Source organism: Rattus norvegicus, chromosome X (assembly GCF_036323735.1).
Source record: "Rattus norvegicus strain BN/NHsdMcwi chromosome X, GRCr8, whole genome shotgun sequence".
Classification (NCBI taxonomy): Eukaryota; Metazoa; Chordata; class Mammalia; order Rodentia; family Muridae; genus Rattus; species Rattus norvegicus.
In genome coordinates this window covers 72386832-72402032 of record NC_086039.1, presented here as the reverse complement: position 1 = coordinate 72402032, position 15201 = coordinate 72386832, and the positions used below count along the sequence as shown (strand labels likewise).

The 15201-nt window shown below is 42.2% G+C and overlaps 1 protein-coding gene and 1 pseudogene across 1 annotated transcript; one reads left to right on the top strand and one right to left on the bottom strand.

Annotated features, from left to right (window-relative positions):
• Positions 1-793: 793 nt before the first annotated feature.
• On the bottom strand, positions 794-9380 carry Cdx4 (caudal type homeo box 4). Its single transcript, NM_001106942.1, has 3 exons — positions 8697-9380; positions 2672-2817; positions 794-1578 (listed from the first exon to the last, which is right to left on the bottom strand). The coding sequence occupies exons 1-3, from the start codon at positions 9208-9210 to the stop codon at positions 1372-1374; spliced, it is 867 nt and encodes a 288-aa protein (NP_001100412.1). The 5' UTR covers positions 9211-9380; the 3' UTR covers positions 794-1371.
• Positions 9381-14904: 5524 nt separating this feature from the next.
• LOC120099538 (U2 spliceosomal RNA) lies at positions 14905-14987 on the top strand (annotated as a pseudogene).
• Positions 14988-15201: the final 214 nt, after the last annotated feature.

Below are 15201 nucleotides of genomic sequence, written 5' to 3'. Positions count from 1 at the left end.
GATCTTTTTCTCAGCACCCAGAGAAATAACAAACATTTTTTTGAGAGAAAATGCCTTTAATATGCTATTAAGAAAACAATCCAGGCTTTTCAGTCTAGAGAAACGGAGAAACATCACTAGCTTTACAGCAAGGAAGGGTAGCTTCCATGTAAATGTGCCAAAGGCGTGTCTGTTCTGTATTAGGAATGAGCTTGGACTTACTATTGCAGATAATCAATAGTACATCTGTAAGCAGAGGTCCTCATCAGCATTCATAATTGTCTTATTTTCCGTCTTTGGAAAATGACACGATGCTCACACCTCATTTTGCTCATCAGTAAAGTGGGTAATTGGTACCTTCCTTATAAATGTGTTGGAAGGAATATGCTTCCAAGAGGTCAGGTCAGAAGTGGAAGTTTTTTTTTTTTCCTTTCATCTTTCAGCACAAATGGATGTATCCTCAGTAGGAACCACGGAGCTATAAACCCCTTTTCTGACAGTTCCTTAAGGGATGGGAAGACACAGTTCTTATTTTCAACCCCCCAGCAGGTAATTGTGACACTTTGTCTTTAAAGGGAGACTTAATCTTGGGCCATTTCGATGTATGAACAGCACATCGTGCCAACACAAAATCTCCAGGCCACCCTGCTCACTACCGCACCTTTGCTTGCCCGGATTGTGTGCTTGCCCGGATTGTGTGCTTACAAGTGGTGAGCTACTTTCTTTGAGAATGCAGGGGAGTCTGTTCTGTATGTTGAATATCTGCCTCGCCAGCAACTCAGTTAACCCAGCCTTTATTGTTCTAGTCTGATTTCATTGTTTTGACACGATTTGAAATAAATCTTCTAAATTCTATGACCAGGTAATTGATGGTAAGTGAGTATTATTCAAAGGGAAAAGTGATCTTCATGTAATTAACCAATAGATTCGTAATCACTTCTTGATGCTGTTTTACACAGTTAGCTTGTTAAAAAGACTGGTGGTTTTTTAATTACTCCCTCCAAACAATGTCTCCAGATAGAGAAATGTATGCTTACCTTACTCCTATCCCCTAAAAAGACCAGGAAGATACTCAGAATCAAATAACAAACACAAGAGCATAGGAACAAATGAGTTTCTGAAATTGTAAACAAAGTTTCAAGGGCTCTTGAATCTAGACTTTAAGTAGAAAAACGTATCGCACAGCTTTCTGCCCAGTGCCCATTTGACAGCATGAAATAAGATTTTTCTTAATATTAGAGTCTTCTGAAATATCTCCAACTCATGGTGTGTCTACTTGTTTGGAATTGTGCCTTATAAGGAAGTATATCCGATCTCAACTGCCCTGCTGTTATCTTAGAGGCCAAAGAGACACTGTAACAGGAAGGATGCGTTGGTTTCTCTGCTCCCGTTTCATTCAGAAATTATGACCTGCTGTATCTCAATTGGCTGAAACCCACGGACAGCAGATGGAGTGGTGAAGAAAGCATTAGGCAGTTCTCCGGGGCTGATGGAGCCAGAGTCACTTTGCACGGAACCTCCACTGTTCTCAAACTGGGAGATTTTCTTTTTGATCATCTTCCTCTCCTTGGCTCTGCGATTCTGAAACCAGATTTTCACCTGAAAAACAAAATGCTTTATACTTAGTGGGGACAATACCCTAAGTGGCTAGTGTGGGTCTTACAAGGCTCCTTCACACACATCACTTCATTTGAGCCTCAGGGTGACTTTGTGAACTATACCCCTTTTACAGGTTCTAAAACACTGTGGCTCAGCGAGGGCAGGCGCTTTGTAAGAAGTGAGACTGAAGTCATCAAACCTAGGACTACTGACTCTGAAGGCAGAGCTCTATATATTCCAAGTCACTTGCATCCTCTATTACACAAGTAGAAATAATTATATAATGACGCCGAGGACTGCTGATGAAAGAGAAGGATTCAAATAGCAACAGTGATTACAGTTGGTCATTAAGAGACAGTTCCTTATATTAAAAAGTTAACACCCAGAACTAGGTGAACAGGGTCATGAAATACCATCTATTTCTTGTTGGAAATCCACACGAGAGTGGTCTTAATGTGCCTATATGTGGTTGGAATGCAAACTGCTTGAGATAAGGCAACACATCAATGGATTTTACATTTCTAGACTTCTATGATTCCAGCATCACTCCTAGACTTAGGGAAACATCACCAGGTGCTCATGTAATTGCCAAGTCTGAATGAGTGGAGACTGCTGACCTTTGCTGTAACTTGATCTTCATTGAATGTTTACAATAAGCTAGATTCAAGGCAGGCATCATAACATCATACAGATTAGAGAAGATTACATTTCCTATTTTGAATGACAGAAAAGCTCCATCCATGGAACTGCACTGGTGTGCAGTACCTCTTGTAGTTTGACTGATAGGAAGCAGACAGCAGCCATAGTTGTGAAATTTCCACTTCTCACACTTGTTAGTACTACTTGAGGGACCAGATCAAAGTTTGACCTGATTGATGAATTCTATTGGACTTCTAATTTCTTTGCACCTCTTTGCTTGCTCTCTTACTCCCAGGTCCACATACCCATTCAATAGTTAATAAACCCTCTGGCCAATGAAACAATACAGGGTGAGTATGGGCTTAGGAGCTCCTAGAAAAGCATCTGCTTCTCTTTTGCTATTTTCTACAAACCCCAGGCAATTGAAGTGATATGTGGGAGTGCTTGGTAATACCTGTCTCTCAGAAAGGCCCAGGTTAACTGCCAGCTCTGACTTCCTCCGGATGGTAATGTATCTATTGCAGTGAAATTCCTTTTCCAGCTCCAGCCTTTGATGATCCGTGTAGACCACACGATACTTTTCTTTTGTCCTGGTTTTCCCTGTTGGAGAAGCATGACATTTCATTTTATTCTTCTCTTCTGGAGATTGTTTGGTTTGAGGGAACCAATTACCCTTCTAACTTTCATTTACTACTTTGAAATATAAAGGGACTGCATTTTAAAACCAAATACGTCATGTCTATTTCTTCATAAATGCATTATCATAAGTGGCCATGTTATCTATACCTAGGTGGGTGTGGATATAAATATCCACCATTCTATCATATATATGAAACAAAAACCCTTTTAATATTTTCCTGAAATAATCAGTCAAATTACAGCTACTTTACCATTGACCTACTGTTATACCAAAACAATCAAAATACTTAAACACTCAACCCACAGTTTTCATTACATCCCCATCCACGTATAACAACTGAGTTAACAATAATGGCAACAGGCACTATGACTCACACCTTGCTGTGTTGTTGTTGCTGTTGTTTTGATACAGGGTTTCTTTGCATAGTTCTGGTTGTCCTGGAATTTGCTCTGTAGACCAGGCTACCCTTGAACTCATAGAGATCCACACATCTCTGCCTCTTGAGTACTGGGACTAAAGGTGTGCACCACCACACCTGGCCCTCATGAATTATATTTTATGCAATGCTTTCACGACTGTTTCCCATTATCTTATCTACTCTGTTCAATTATGCAGAGAATGTTATTGTATGGACAAAGAACCTAAGGTTAAGTATAGGTAAGTGCATTTGTGCTGGTGAGCCTAGGCATGCAAACCCAAGCATGTAACCTTTGACTCTTGGTTCAGTATATTAGATTCATTCCCAGTTTAAACCTGTTGGGACGTATAATCCCATATGCAGTAAACTATTCTGGAATCCTGATGTTGTAGTTATGTGTACTACCTAGAAAGAATGTGTATAGTTTGAAAAGAAATATTTATTGCTACTTAGCAAACTATGTTTCAAAATAGCACCTAATGTTTATTAGAAAAAGTAATATTTCTCCTGTGGGAGTCTTAAGGCTTTTTTTTTTTTTTTATTTCCAAGTGAATAGTGAATAGGGGAAAGGAGGGTGTGTTGACTTAAGCAGACTGAAGTGAGGACTACACGTGCTTTGAAAAGATATCCAAACATTTGGTTTGTGTTACAACATCTAGTTAATTTCTCATGCTTGCCTTCAAATAGAGTTTTATTCTTCCTTTCAAATTTTCCAAAGGTGATTAGGAAGTCTCCCTTTCCTTTCAGTTTCTCTAACCCCCTCTAGGATTTTGCTTTTTTTCTCTGTGGCTTTTAGAAAGTTCTTCTGATCTTCTTTGGTTGTTTTTGATGTGAAGTTTTGGGGGGCCGACCTGTAGGACAAAGACCTCTTTAAAGTGGGTCCCTAAACTCCATTGAGGTGTTAAGATGCAGCCCAGGCCTAACAAAGGAGCAACATCGCATGGATCCCATCCTGAACCCTCTTTACATTCAGGAACATCAACCAATTGGTTTGGAATTTACAAGCCCTAAACAAATGTCAGACACCCTTTCATCTCCGGGAAGAGGAGGGGGCATGGATGTTGAAACAGATCTACCTTAGGATTCCGCTAAATGGCTGGATAACTGGCTACTCAGTGCAATTCCCTCCCTTGAAATGATGAGCCCTAAGTCCCAGCCAACTAACTTTCCTCAAAGGTCCAAACTTTGAGCCAGATTTCTGGATTCCCGCAGAAACACAGAAAACCAAGGGTCAGGCTTTTGGCATCTTTCAAAGACAGAATGTATAATGAAGGATGAAAACAAAAACCTGAGGTTTAATTTGTTTTCAGGACTTCAGTTTTAGAATCAAATTATGTCTTTGAGGAGTTAGTTCCTAAAACCCTTCCTGATCAAAAAAGGGACTGAGTTTAAATTTTAACTTGAAACAGGGAGGTTAAAATTCAACTTGCGTGTGTCTGTGACTTCGGTTCAGTCAATTAATCAGTAAATATAACCAGACTTCAAGAACTCTGGAAACATTGTGGTCCTTCCCCACCCCCATTGGTCATAAATTCCCCTCTTGCAGTTTCTTCTGAGGACAATAAAGTCAAGACCAGGCCTCTTTATTTGCCATGAAAATGGTCACCCTTTCCGGCAATATAACCTTCGAAGAAAGGGGCAGTGACAAGAGCGGAGATGCATATCAAAGCCGAACAAGTGTTAAAAAGGATCTGTAGGGCCAATCTGATGATAAGAACGAAAACCCCAAAGACAAGGGAGAGTATACTACTTGCACAGTTTACAAAGAGAAAGACATGGAAATTTCCTGGCACCCATCTCGTCTCGCGCTGTCTTCTCGAAGCCATGTCTTTCCCCCTGTTCTCCTGAAGTGAGTGAAGGGATTTGGCCACTTTCTGGTACAGCATAAAGTCCATATTCCCACAACTAAAGCCAAACACCAGCAAAGCATGAGGAATACTTGTTCTTATTGTTTAGTTTCCTCTATTTTCCAGAGACAACGACATTTTCAGACCAGGGGATTTCCTTCTCAGCTGATATTGTGAGTTAATTTAGGAAAAAGGTCTAAGAAAAAGGTCTATTGAAGAGCTACTTCCACTCATGTGAAATGAGAATTTTGTTACTTCTTCCACAAAGATTTGAACAATCACCTTCATAGTTCACAGTGGTCCTTCCCACCACCCAGGGGGCACAGTTCATAAGGTGATTTCACTATATAAGATGACACTGTCACTATAAGTATAGTTGAAATAGTGTTTGATGGAGAGGCTAGCAGCCAAGGTGCTATTAGGCAGAAGAACCAGTACAAAGCCTCAGGATCACAATGGTGATGACAATGGAGAAAAATGATGGGAGACAGCCAGTTTTCTTACACAGACAGTTCACGGGGATGACTTTTCCCCTAATGGCAATCCTTTACTGCTTTAAAACTAAAAATCACATCCAAACTCATTTAAAAAAATTGTCCAACAAAACATGAAAAACCAAGGAAGACAATGGCAAAAGCTTCAAGGATTATTAAGCAATTCAGTTTATGAATACAGCTTTAAAAGTATTTCCTTAGTGGTGAGTGGCTTAATTAGAATCACTCAAAATGACTTCCTCTCCTTTTGTAAACAGGGAAGCCTGTTTCCAGCTCTGCTTAGCATGCAGCCTGGCCAATATTCATACAGGGCCACAGTTCTCTACTACAGAAAACAGTGGGAAATGGCTTGTTCTCATACACTGGCATTTAAATTGTGAGACTGCTGGAAGATATTAATCTTGATAGAAATGTTTGGACAAGATAGATTGCATATAATGACATGTGTTTGGAATAGAATACTGAGAAAGCTACACAGCACTCAAGAGGCAGAGACAGGTGGATCTCTGTGTGTTCGAGTCCAGCCTGGTCTACAGAGCTAGTTCCAGGACAGCCAGAGCTGCACAAAGGACCAAAAAAAAAAAAAAAAAAAAACCAAAAAGAAAAGAAAAAAGAAAGAAAACTATGTCCAAATAAAAATAAATAAAAGCCTTTTAAATCAGATTATCTGGAAGGCAGTGATTTATTCTACATGTCAATCTCCTTGCTTTAGAAATCATAGCTGTAAGGAGTGCAACACACACATACACACACACTCACACATATCACACATACACACACATTTTAACTTAAGTCTGTTTCAATTATCTTCATTAATGGAAAAAAAAAAGCTCTCATGGGATTGCCTTAATTCAGGGAAGAGCTACGTCCAGTCTGTTGTCCATAGATTTTTTTCTCTCTCAGCCCTAAACCATAGGTTGATGTGCAATGATGGTACAAGGTGAACAGAAAGCTTAGGAAGATCTAACTTGTCTATTCACTTAACAGACGTTTAACACCTGCTCCCTTGCTAAGCATATAAAGGGGTACACTTTGATTCGGAGTGTCCCGGGGTGATGGCATTTATTTTTGTGAAGTTTATGGCCCTGTATTATGAAAGATACTCAGTGAGACTAGAATCTCCAGAACTTATGCAAAGCATCACTTATGTGTGTAGCGCGGGGTGCTCTCATGCACAACCATCATCTCAAATTGTCAACAAATAGCAACTTGAGCCTACAAGAACATGCAAAAGGGTGGTGTTAACTTACGAGGAATTCAAATGAAACAAATGTCAATGTTAGTAAAACTTTGTCTATAGGACAAGTTGCCAAGAGTCCAAGGAGCTGTAACATCATTCTCAGTTTTAAACTTCTCCTAAGCACTGAAGAGATGAAGGCACACAGACTATGGGGATCCTTCTCAACTTCTCTTGGCATCAGAATTACCCAAAGAGGCTCTGAGATCTCCCCCCCCCTCTCTCTCTCTTTCCTCTTAAAGCAAAACAGAGAAAGCTGTCATGTTTCCCTCAGCAACACAAAGACAATTCATCACAACCGTATTTTCTTACTGTGTTCTTTCCCTCACAGTTTTCCATTTTGAAAACCAAGCTAGCGACATCCCCTCCCCACAGTATTTCAAAGAAAAATCCTAGACAGTAGCTCTTTGATGTCCTTTTAAAAATGTGTATTTTGCTTATTCTTAGGTTTTGGTGAATGGATGTTAGTTTTACCCTGAAGATTAGATGTAAGAACAGCTCTGGGGAGGAATGCCCTACCCTCGCCTCATTTGTCTTTAAAGTTACATGACTCACCCATATCCTCTTTTTAATATAAGTTCTTAAGGATTACTTTTAACTTGGGATCTGTACCCTAGTTAGACCTGGAACATCCTCCTTGTGGCTGAAAAGTTTCCTAACAGTAGGAAATGGTACCCCCTAACCCTTTCACCTTTGCTTCTTGGAGGAGCGAGAAGGGACAACAAAGGGTTGTGAAGAGTATATATCATCATGGACAAATACTATTGAAATATCATTGCCTCTCCAGAGGGAAATGTCACTAATTTTCTCTAATGACAGGGATCAAGTATTGGAATAAGAAAATGCTAGGAGAACAACCACAGCTGAAAACGAACATGTCACCGTCTCCTAGTCCAAGATTATAGTGGAGTCCTCATTTCCTCGAAGCTCTCCGCACACCCCCCCAGCGGTTGCCTGCCCACCAGGGCTTGCTGGTCAGTGCCATTAGACCTTAAACGGGATCCTTATGGCTTCTTGTGTGTTGTCGCTGTCGCAGACTTGCATTCTGCTTCTGCATCTGTGGCCACCTGCTGAATTAGCGATGAGGGCTTTAGGCACTTGGAGGGGGGTGTGAATAATACGGTGGGTGTAAGGATAGTGTCCTATGAAATGACAGCTCAGTGCTGTAACGCTTCCTTCAGTGGGTAGGACATTGGAAAAAGGCGTTAGGCTTTATTCAAGACAGTGCTAATTTGGTCGACGGAAGCTGTAGTTTCCTTGGGCGTCTTGTAAAGAGGCCGTTTTGCCGTGGAAGCCTTCATAGGCTGGGGCGTCGTTTGCCAGCTAAGCACCTATTAAGTTGAGCATCACCAGTTTTCAGCGAGGCTGCATAATAGGATAGGGGACGATTTGGACATAAAACCGGCAAGCACCGGGACAACCTTAACTGTCTTCTCACCCCGTTCATCACACGTGTTTCTGTTTTTCCCTCCGGACAACGACAGGATTGGATCCCGATCCTTGTGGTTCATCGGGAACACTGTTCATGCCCTCACTCCCTTGACTTATCTGGGAAGGGTAAAAACCAAACCAAACCGAACCGAACCAAACCTAATCAACCAAACAACCAAATAACCAAATAAAAAAGCCCACCTCAACAAACCCCCAGGAAAGGTTTAGTTCCAAGCGCTGCTTTTAACCAGCTTTGAACCTAGGCACAAAGGAGGAAATTACTTATCCCGCCAGCCAGTTGCCCCGTGGGCTGCCTAGCTGAACTCTTCTGCGGGACGCAGAGTGAAGAGTAAGAGGGCAGGCGGACCAAGAGTAGAGAAGAGAAGAGACAGTGGAACGATGGATTACTCACCGGTCACCTGCACAGTCTTGCGCATCCACGCGTAGGGGCTGTGGCGGCTCCTGCTGGGAGAAGTGGCGCCGCCAGAGGTGCCTGAGTCGATGGAAACCAGTGACTCGCTGGCCGCGTCTGGCAGGCTACCGCCGTTGCTTGCACCGCCTGCACCGCCAGTGGGGCCCAGAGTGCTGTAGTCTGGGGAGCCGAAAGCTGGGGAGCTCGAGGTCATGTCGTTCATGGGCACTGTGCCCATTGTGCTGGACGGCCCAGGGTATGTACTCCAGTCTTCCCGGGGCGGACTGTAGGGTGAGCTCCAGGCTCCCAGCGAAGGCCCGTGAGGATCCATGTTGGACATATGTGGATACCCCATGTAGTGTGGGTAAACTGGGGCTGCAGTAAAGTTGGAGGCAGGCAGAGGACTACCACTGCCCCCAGAGGTGCCCACTCCGGCTGTGCTGCCTCCTCCAGGGTTCCTGAGAGTGCCTGGGTACATTCCCGCTTCTTTTTCTAAAAGGCAGCTTCCATACATGGTGGCTTGGATAGAAGAAGTTGCCCCCTAAGCCATCCTGAGGACCCTGTAAACTTAGCGCCAACCCGAGTTTGAGATGCAAGAGGCTATCAATGAATGGGTCAGCACTCGCTGTGCTGCCAGCTCCTCTGGGCGGCTCGGACTACTCCAACCTTCCTATCCTACCCTAAATTTCCAGGTGACTGGTAGTGGGCCATAGGAGGGCTACGAAAGCCTGGGATGACGTCAAGGGGCTTCAAGCTTTTACATAGCATTTGCATTCAAATGAAGGGCCATTTAACGTCTATGGGAACTTGTTCACTCCAAGCACCTTCTCCCCTAGCTCCCAGCCCCTCTGTGCCGCTTCCGGGATTCTTCTGCTTTCTTAGCAGCACTTTTGCGCTTTTGGAGGCGGTTGTTCCTCAAGAAATTTCTCATCGGCTTCTTCAAAATGAGACTGAGATGCGCAGTCTTGCTTCCTTTCACTGAGGTCTTCCTTTCACGATTTTCCAGAGCCCAGCTTGCTGTCCTGGTTTCTCTCTCTCTCTCTGCTCATACTCTCCTGGTATGGATTTTCCAGTTGGCACTGGCCCATCATGCCACTGTAAAGGATTTTCCCTTCTCCCACACACTCCTCAAGGAGAGGGCTTTGTTTCTATAGGCAGATTTGTTTCACAAATGTATATTCAGTGTCCACAGTGTGTCAGGAATTGTAGGCACCGGGGAAACAGCACTGACATGTATTCCTAGTTTCTTAAAGTTATATTCCAGTTAGATGGGAGGCTGAGTTAATTGGATGCCTAACAACTATGCATACATTAGAGAATAAGAAGCACATAGGCCATGAAAAGGGGAGAGGAAGCAAGTGGATAGTGCATTCTCTGAACTTCATATTAATGTATTAATTTACATCTCTCTGCTTCAAAGTCAATGCCCTGAAGGACAGGAGGAACTCTTGTAGTTTGAAATCCATGCAGCTACGGCAGACTTGCCATTCCATTCCAAAAGTATGGTCTAGGTAAGCACTCTACCACCTATATCCGGGACACCCGTTTAAAGATAGAGGCTCCAGCTGAATCTACATTACAAAGCAGGCTTCACAAGATGAAGCATGGAACCAGCTTGACTGCTGAACACATTCACTCATTCATTGAATACATTATTGATAACATTCTTGATCAGGTCTTTATTCAAACAAGTTGTCACCAATTATTTGACCTTTCTGACATACTACAGATTTTAACACTTTGTGCAGTCTGCTCAGATATGCCATTCCCTCTGGTAGACTTTTTTTCCTGGTTGTTTATTGTTTTCAATTACTAGGTTATTGGTAGTTGCAGTTTTTCCTGCAAAGACTTCTTAACACCAGCAGCCTTCTTTCCTTTCCACCTTTCTTGGCCTGGGGCCCCTGCTCTAAGCTGCGTTCTCTGTATTCTTTCTCTGCAGACCCTTCCTTACACGCCTTCTCTTGCTTATCTATGTACCACCATTTCTGTATTCCTTCTCTGCACCCCTCTCTGTACTGCCTTTCCCTGCACCCCCTCTCTGTACCCCATTCTTTGCACCCTTTTGCATCCTCTTCTTCTCAGCCTCTTCTTTACAGCCCCCTTCCCATCCGATTTGCTTTTGTTGCTGCCCCTACTTTCTTCCCCCAGGCTTTGTCTTCTCTGGCTTGGTGAGGACTGAGTTCTATTGCAGGGTCCTTGTGTGTGGGTGTAGTTCAATAATATTCTCAGGTTCTTAGAGGATTTTTGTTCAGGAGTCTGATGAATCATTGTGTTTGATGTTTGCAGGGCTCTTTGGCTCTCTGGACTTTTCAAGATTCTGCTGAGGTCTGTATTGATCTTCTTGTACATGGGAAGTCTATTGTTATTCCTGGGGAAAACAGTTTTAAACCAAGTGGCAAATGATTCATCTAACTTTCAGAAAGCACTGTCAATACAAATGCAGAAATCTCTCCCATGCCTACCAGGAGCAGTTTGCTTACACTAAGCAGAGCAATTCCAAGGATCTCTCTCTCTCTCTCTCTCTCTCTCTCTCTCTCTCTCTCTCTGTCTGTCTCTCATTAGATATTCCTTTGTTTACATTTCAAATGTCATTCCCTTTCCCTGTTTCCTGTCCATAAGCCCCCTAATCCCTCCCCTCCCCTTGTATATGGGTGTTCCCCTCCCCAAGCACTCCCTTACCACCCCCGACAATCCCCTACACTGAGGGTCCAATCTTGGCAGGACCAAGGGCTTCTCCTTCCATTGGCTCCCAGCAAGGCCATCCTTTGCTACATATGAAGTTGGAGCCATGGGTCAGTCAGTGTGTACTCTTTGGTAATCGTTTAGTGCCTGGAAGCTCTGGTTGGTTGGCATTGTTGTTCTTATGGGGTTGCAAGCCCCTTCAGCTCTTTCAATCCTTTCTCTAATTCCTCCAACTGGGGTCCTGTTCTCAGTTCAGTGGTTTGCTGCTAGCATTTGCCTCTAAATTTGACATGTTCTGGCTATTTCTCTCAGGATAGATCTATATCCGGTCCCTTTCAGCGTGCACTTCTTAGCTTCATCCATCTTCTCAAGTTTTGGTGGCTATATATATATGGGCCACATGTGGGGCAGGCTCTGAATGGCCATTCCTTCAGTCTTTGCTCTAAACCTTGCCTCCCTATTCCCTCCTATGAATATTTTCCCCCTTTTTAAGAAGGACTGAAGCATCTGCATTTTGGTCATCCTTCTTCTTGAGCTTCCTGTGATCTGTGGATTGCATCTTGGGTAATTCGAGCTTTTGGGCTAATATCCACTTATCAATGAGTGCATACAAAGTATGTTTTTCTGTGATTGGGTTACCTCATTCAGGATGATATTTTCTAGTTCAATCCATTTGTCTATGAATTTCATGAAGTCATTGTTTTTGATAGCTGAGTAGTACTCCATTGTGTAGATGTACCATGTTTTCTGTATCCATTCTTCTGTTGAAGGGCATCTAGGGTCTTTCCAGCTTCTAGCTATTAAAAATAAGGCTGCTATGAACATAGTGGAGCTTGTATCTTTATTTTATGTTGGGGCATCTTTTGGTTATATGCCCAAGAGAGGTATAGCTGGGTCCTCAGGTAGTTCAATGTCCAATTTTCTGAGGAACCTCCAGATTGATTTCCAGAATGGTTGTACCAGTTTGCAATCCCACCAATAATGGAGGAGTGTTCCTCTTTCTCCATATCCTCACCAGCATCTGCTGTCGCCTGAGTTTTTTAATCTTAGCCATTCTGACTGGTGTGAGGTGGAATCTCAGCGTTGTTTTGATTTGCATTTCCCTTATGACTAAAGATGTTGAACATTTCTTTAGGTGCTTCTCAGCCATTCGATATTCCTCAGCTGAGAATTCTTTGTTTAGCTCTGTACCCCATTTTTAATAGGGTTATATGTCTCTCTGGAGTCTAACTTCTTGAGTTCTTTGTATATGTTGGATGTTAGCTTTCTATTGGATGTAGGATTGGTAAAGATCTTTTCCCAATCTGTTGGTTGCCATTTTGTCCTAATGAAAGTGACCTCTGTCTTACAGAAGTTTTGCAATTTTATGAGGTCCTATTTGTTGATTCCTGATCTTAGAGCATAAGCTTTTGGTGTTCTGTTCAGGAAATTTTCCCCAGTGCCCATGTGTTTGAGACTCTTCCCCACATTTTCTCCTATTGGTTTGAGTGTATCTGGTTTGATATGGAGGTCTCCCAGGATTTTTCAAATGAAGATCTTGATGGCACCATTGTCTTCATTATAGATGATGGAAGATCCCCTGCCAGTCCACCACAATAACACTTGTTCATTTCGTTCTTGACAGCTCTCATTTATGAAGAAACATAGAATTTCATACAGTGCATTTTGATCACATTCATCCCTTCCCTCTTTTCCTAGATCATTCCCACCTCCTCCTTACCCACTCAACTTTGTATTCTCTCTCTTTTAAAATTTACTTTTATTACTTTTAAGTGTGTGTGTGCATGTATGAGTCCATGTGTGTGCATGTATGAGTAAATGTGTGTGCCTTGAGTGCAGGTATTTGCAGAGGTTAGAGCTGGCTAGATGCTTCTGAAGCTGGAGTCACAGGTGGTTGTTTGTAAGTCACTGGATGTGGCTTCTAGAAATCCAATTCTGGTCTTCTGGAAGAGCAGTATATGCTCTTAACTTTGGACTATCCCTCCAGCCTTCCTCCTTTGAAAACAAAACAAAACAAACAAAAAACCCAAAACAACAAGGATAACAATAAGAAAGGAGTCTAGTTTATGTTGGTCAATTACTCTTGGGTGCGGGGATCCATCTTTTTTTTTTTTTTCCCCCGGAGCTGGGGACCGAACCCAGGGCCTTGCGGTTACTAGGCAAGCACTCTACCACTGAGCTAAATCCCCAACCCTGCAGGGGTCCATCTTGATGTTGTTCCAGGTTTTTAGTTTCTTAAGTTAAACAGCTTTTGGGGCCTTCTTGTAATCTTATTTTCAACCAACAAAGAAAGTTTAGGAACTTCTTAAATATGATAACTTTTAGATATGAGCATGCTGCTAAGGCAGAGGTAGCCAGGGCACAAACATGACATACAGGTTTTGGGCTCTGTTCATTTTATCATGTTAATAATGCCAGACATTGATTGAGGTACTTGGATGGTCTCCTCAATACAAATTTCCAAAGACGTCTGGCTAGATTAGTGGGTTCCACTACCTTAACTGTGGGAATTCCAGCTACAGTTTTGCCAGTATCAGGATTCAGCACTAGTCTATGAGTTCCTTATTTAGACAGTACAAAATTGCCTCTTGGTTTTATGCAGGTTGGTTTGAACATATTCATAATATTTTGTTAAATGGCCATCTTGAACATAGTGGACATATTCACAATTTTATCCCTTTTCATACTAAAGCAAAAAGGAAACAAACAACTCACCTTATTGAACAGGGAAAACATGAAGATACAAACTCTCTATCAGGTACACCCGCTCAGTCTCAGGAACGAAAGGATTCTGTTTATAGCAGAACTTGTGTCCTTCCCCCACAAACACAACTTTTTCTAAGATCCAAGGAAAGCTAGAATCCTAAGGGTTCTTTTGAGAATGACCAGCATTCACTCCTCCTGGGTTGCTGCAAAGCACAGAAGCCCACATTGCCTCCAAGATGGTGTCATATAGTGACAGAAGCCAGTTTTCCACCAGAAACAGATCCATTGTATAAGTCAGATGCGTTTAGTTATTGCTTCCTTTCTTCTTCTCCTGCATATTTATATTATGCACCCTTAGCCATGCCTATTGGTCCCAAGAGCTGGTGAAAGCAGTGAACACTTCTCCTTACTATAGTGGACAGAGAAGAAGAACAAATATTTAAGTACTAGATACTGAAATGTGTATGGACACATCACCAGTGAATAAAGCATCTGACCTTATTAAACTTGGACTCCATGTTTAAAAATATTACATTTACTTATTACTTATTTATTTATTGAGAGAGAGAGTGTGTGTGTGTATGTGTGAGTGTGTGTGTGTGTGTGTGTGTGTGTGTGTGTGTGTGTGTGTGCACGCATGTGCATGTTGGCATGTGGAAATCAGAGGATAACTTGTAGGGGTTGAGCTTCTTCTGCTGTGTAAATCCTGAGGATTGAGCTTACATTGGCAGGTTTGTCAGCAAGTATCTTTATTCACTGAGCCATTTCACTTGTCCTTGCACTTGTATTCGAATGGAACGTTATTAGATAATTACATTTTATCGCTTCTCGGCCTTTTGGCTAAGATCAAGTGTAGATAATTACATTTTAATTTTTGCGGTATGTCAAACAGCAATAATTTTTATGAAGAAGCAAACGACAGATGATATGGACTGCTGGAATGGGATGTTGCAATTTTAAATGTAGTGGTCTCCAAGAACTCCTCTTAGAAGTAACATGTATAAATGACATAACTTGATGGACTATGCCATGAGGAAGACTCTATACCAAGATAACAATGAGAAAAGATAGTGCTTGATTTCTATTGGAGAAAGGCTTTGTGGTTAAAGAGTAGATT

Coding starts and splice junctions, on each gene's coding strand:
- Cdx4 (NM_001106942.1), bottom strand. CDS start 9,210: ATGTATGGAAGCTGCCTTTTAGAAAAAGAAGCGGGAATGTACCCAGGC. Junction 2,818..8,696: donor CAAGACTGTGCAGGTGACCG/GTGAGTAATCCA, acceptor CTTCTCCAACAG/GGAAAACCAGGACAAAAGAA. Junction 1,579..2,671: donor TGGGCCTTTCTGAGAGACAG/GTATTACCAAGC, acceptor TTTGTTTTTCAG/GTGAAAATCTGGTTTCAGAA.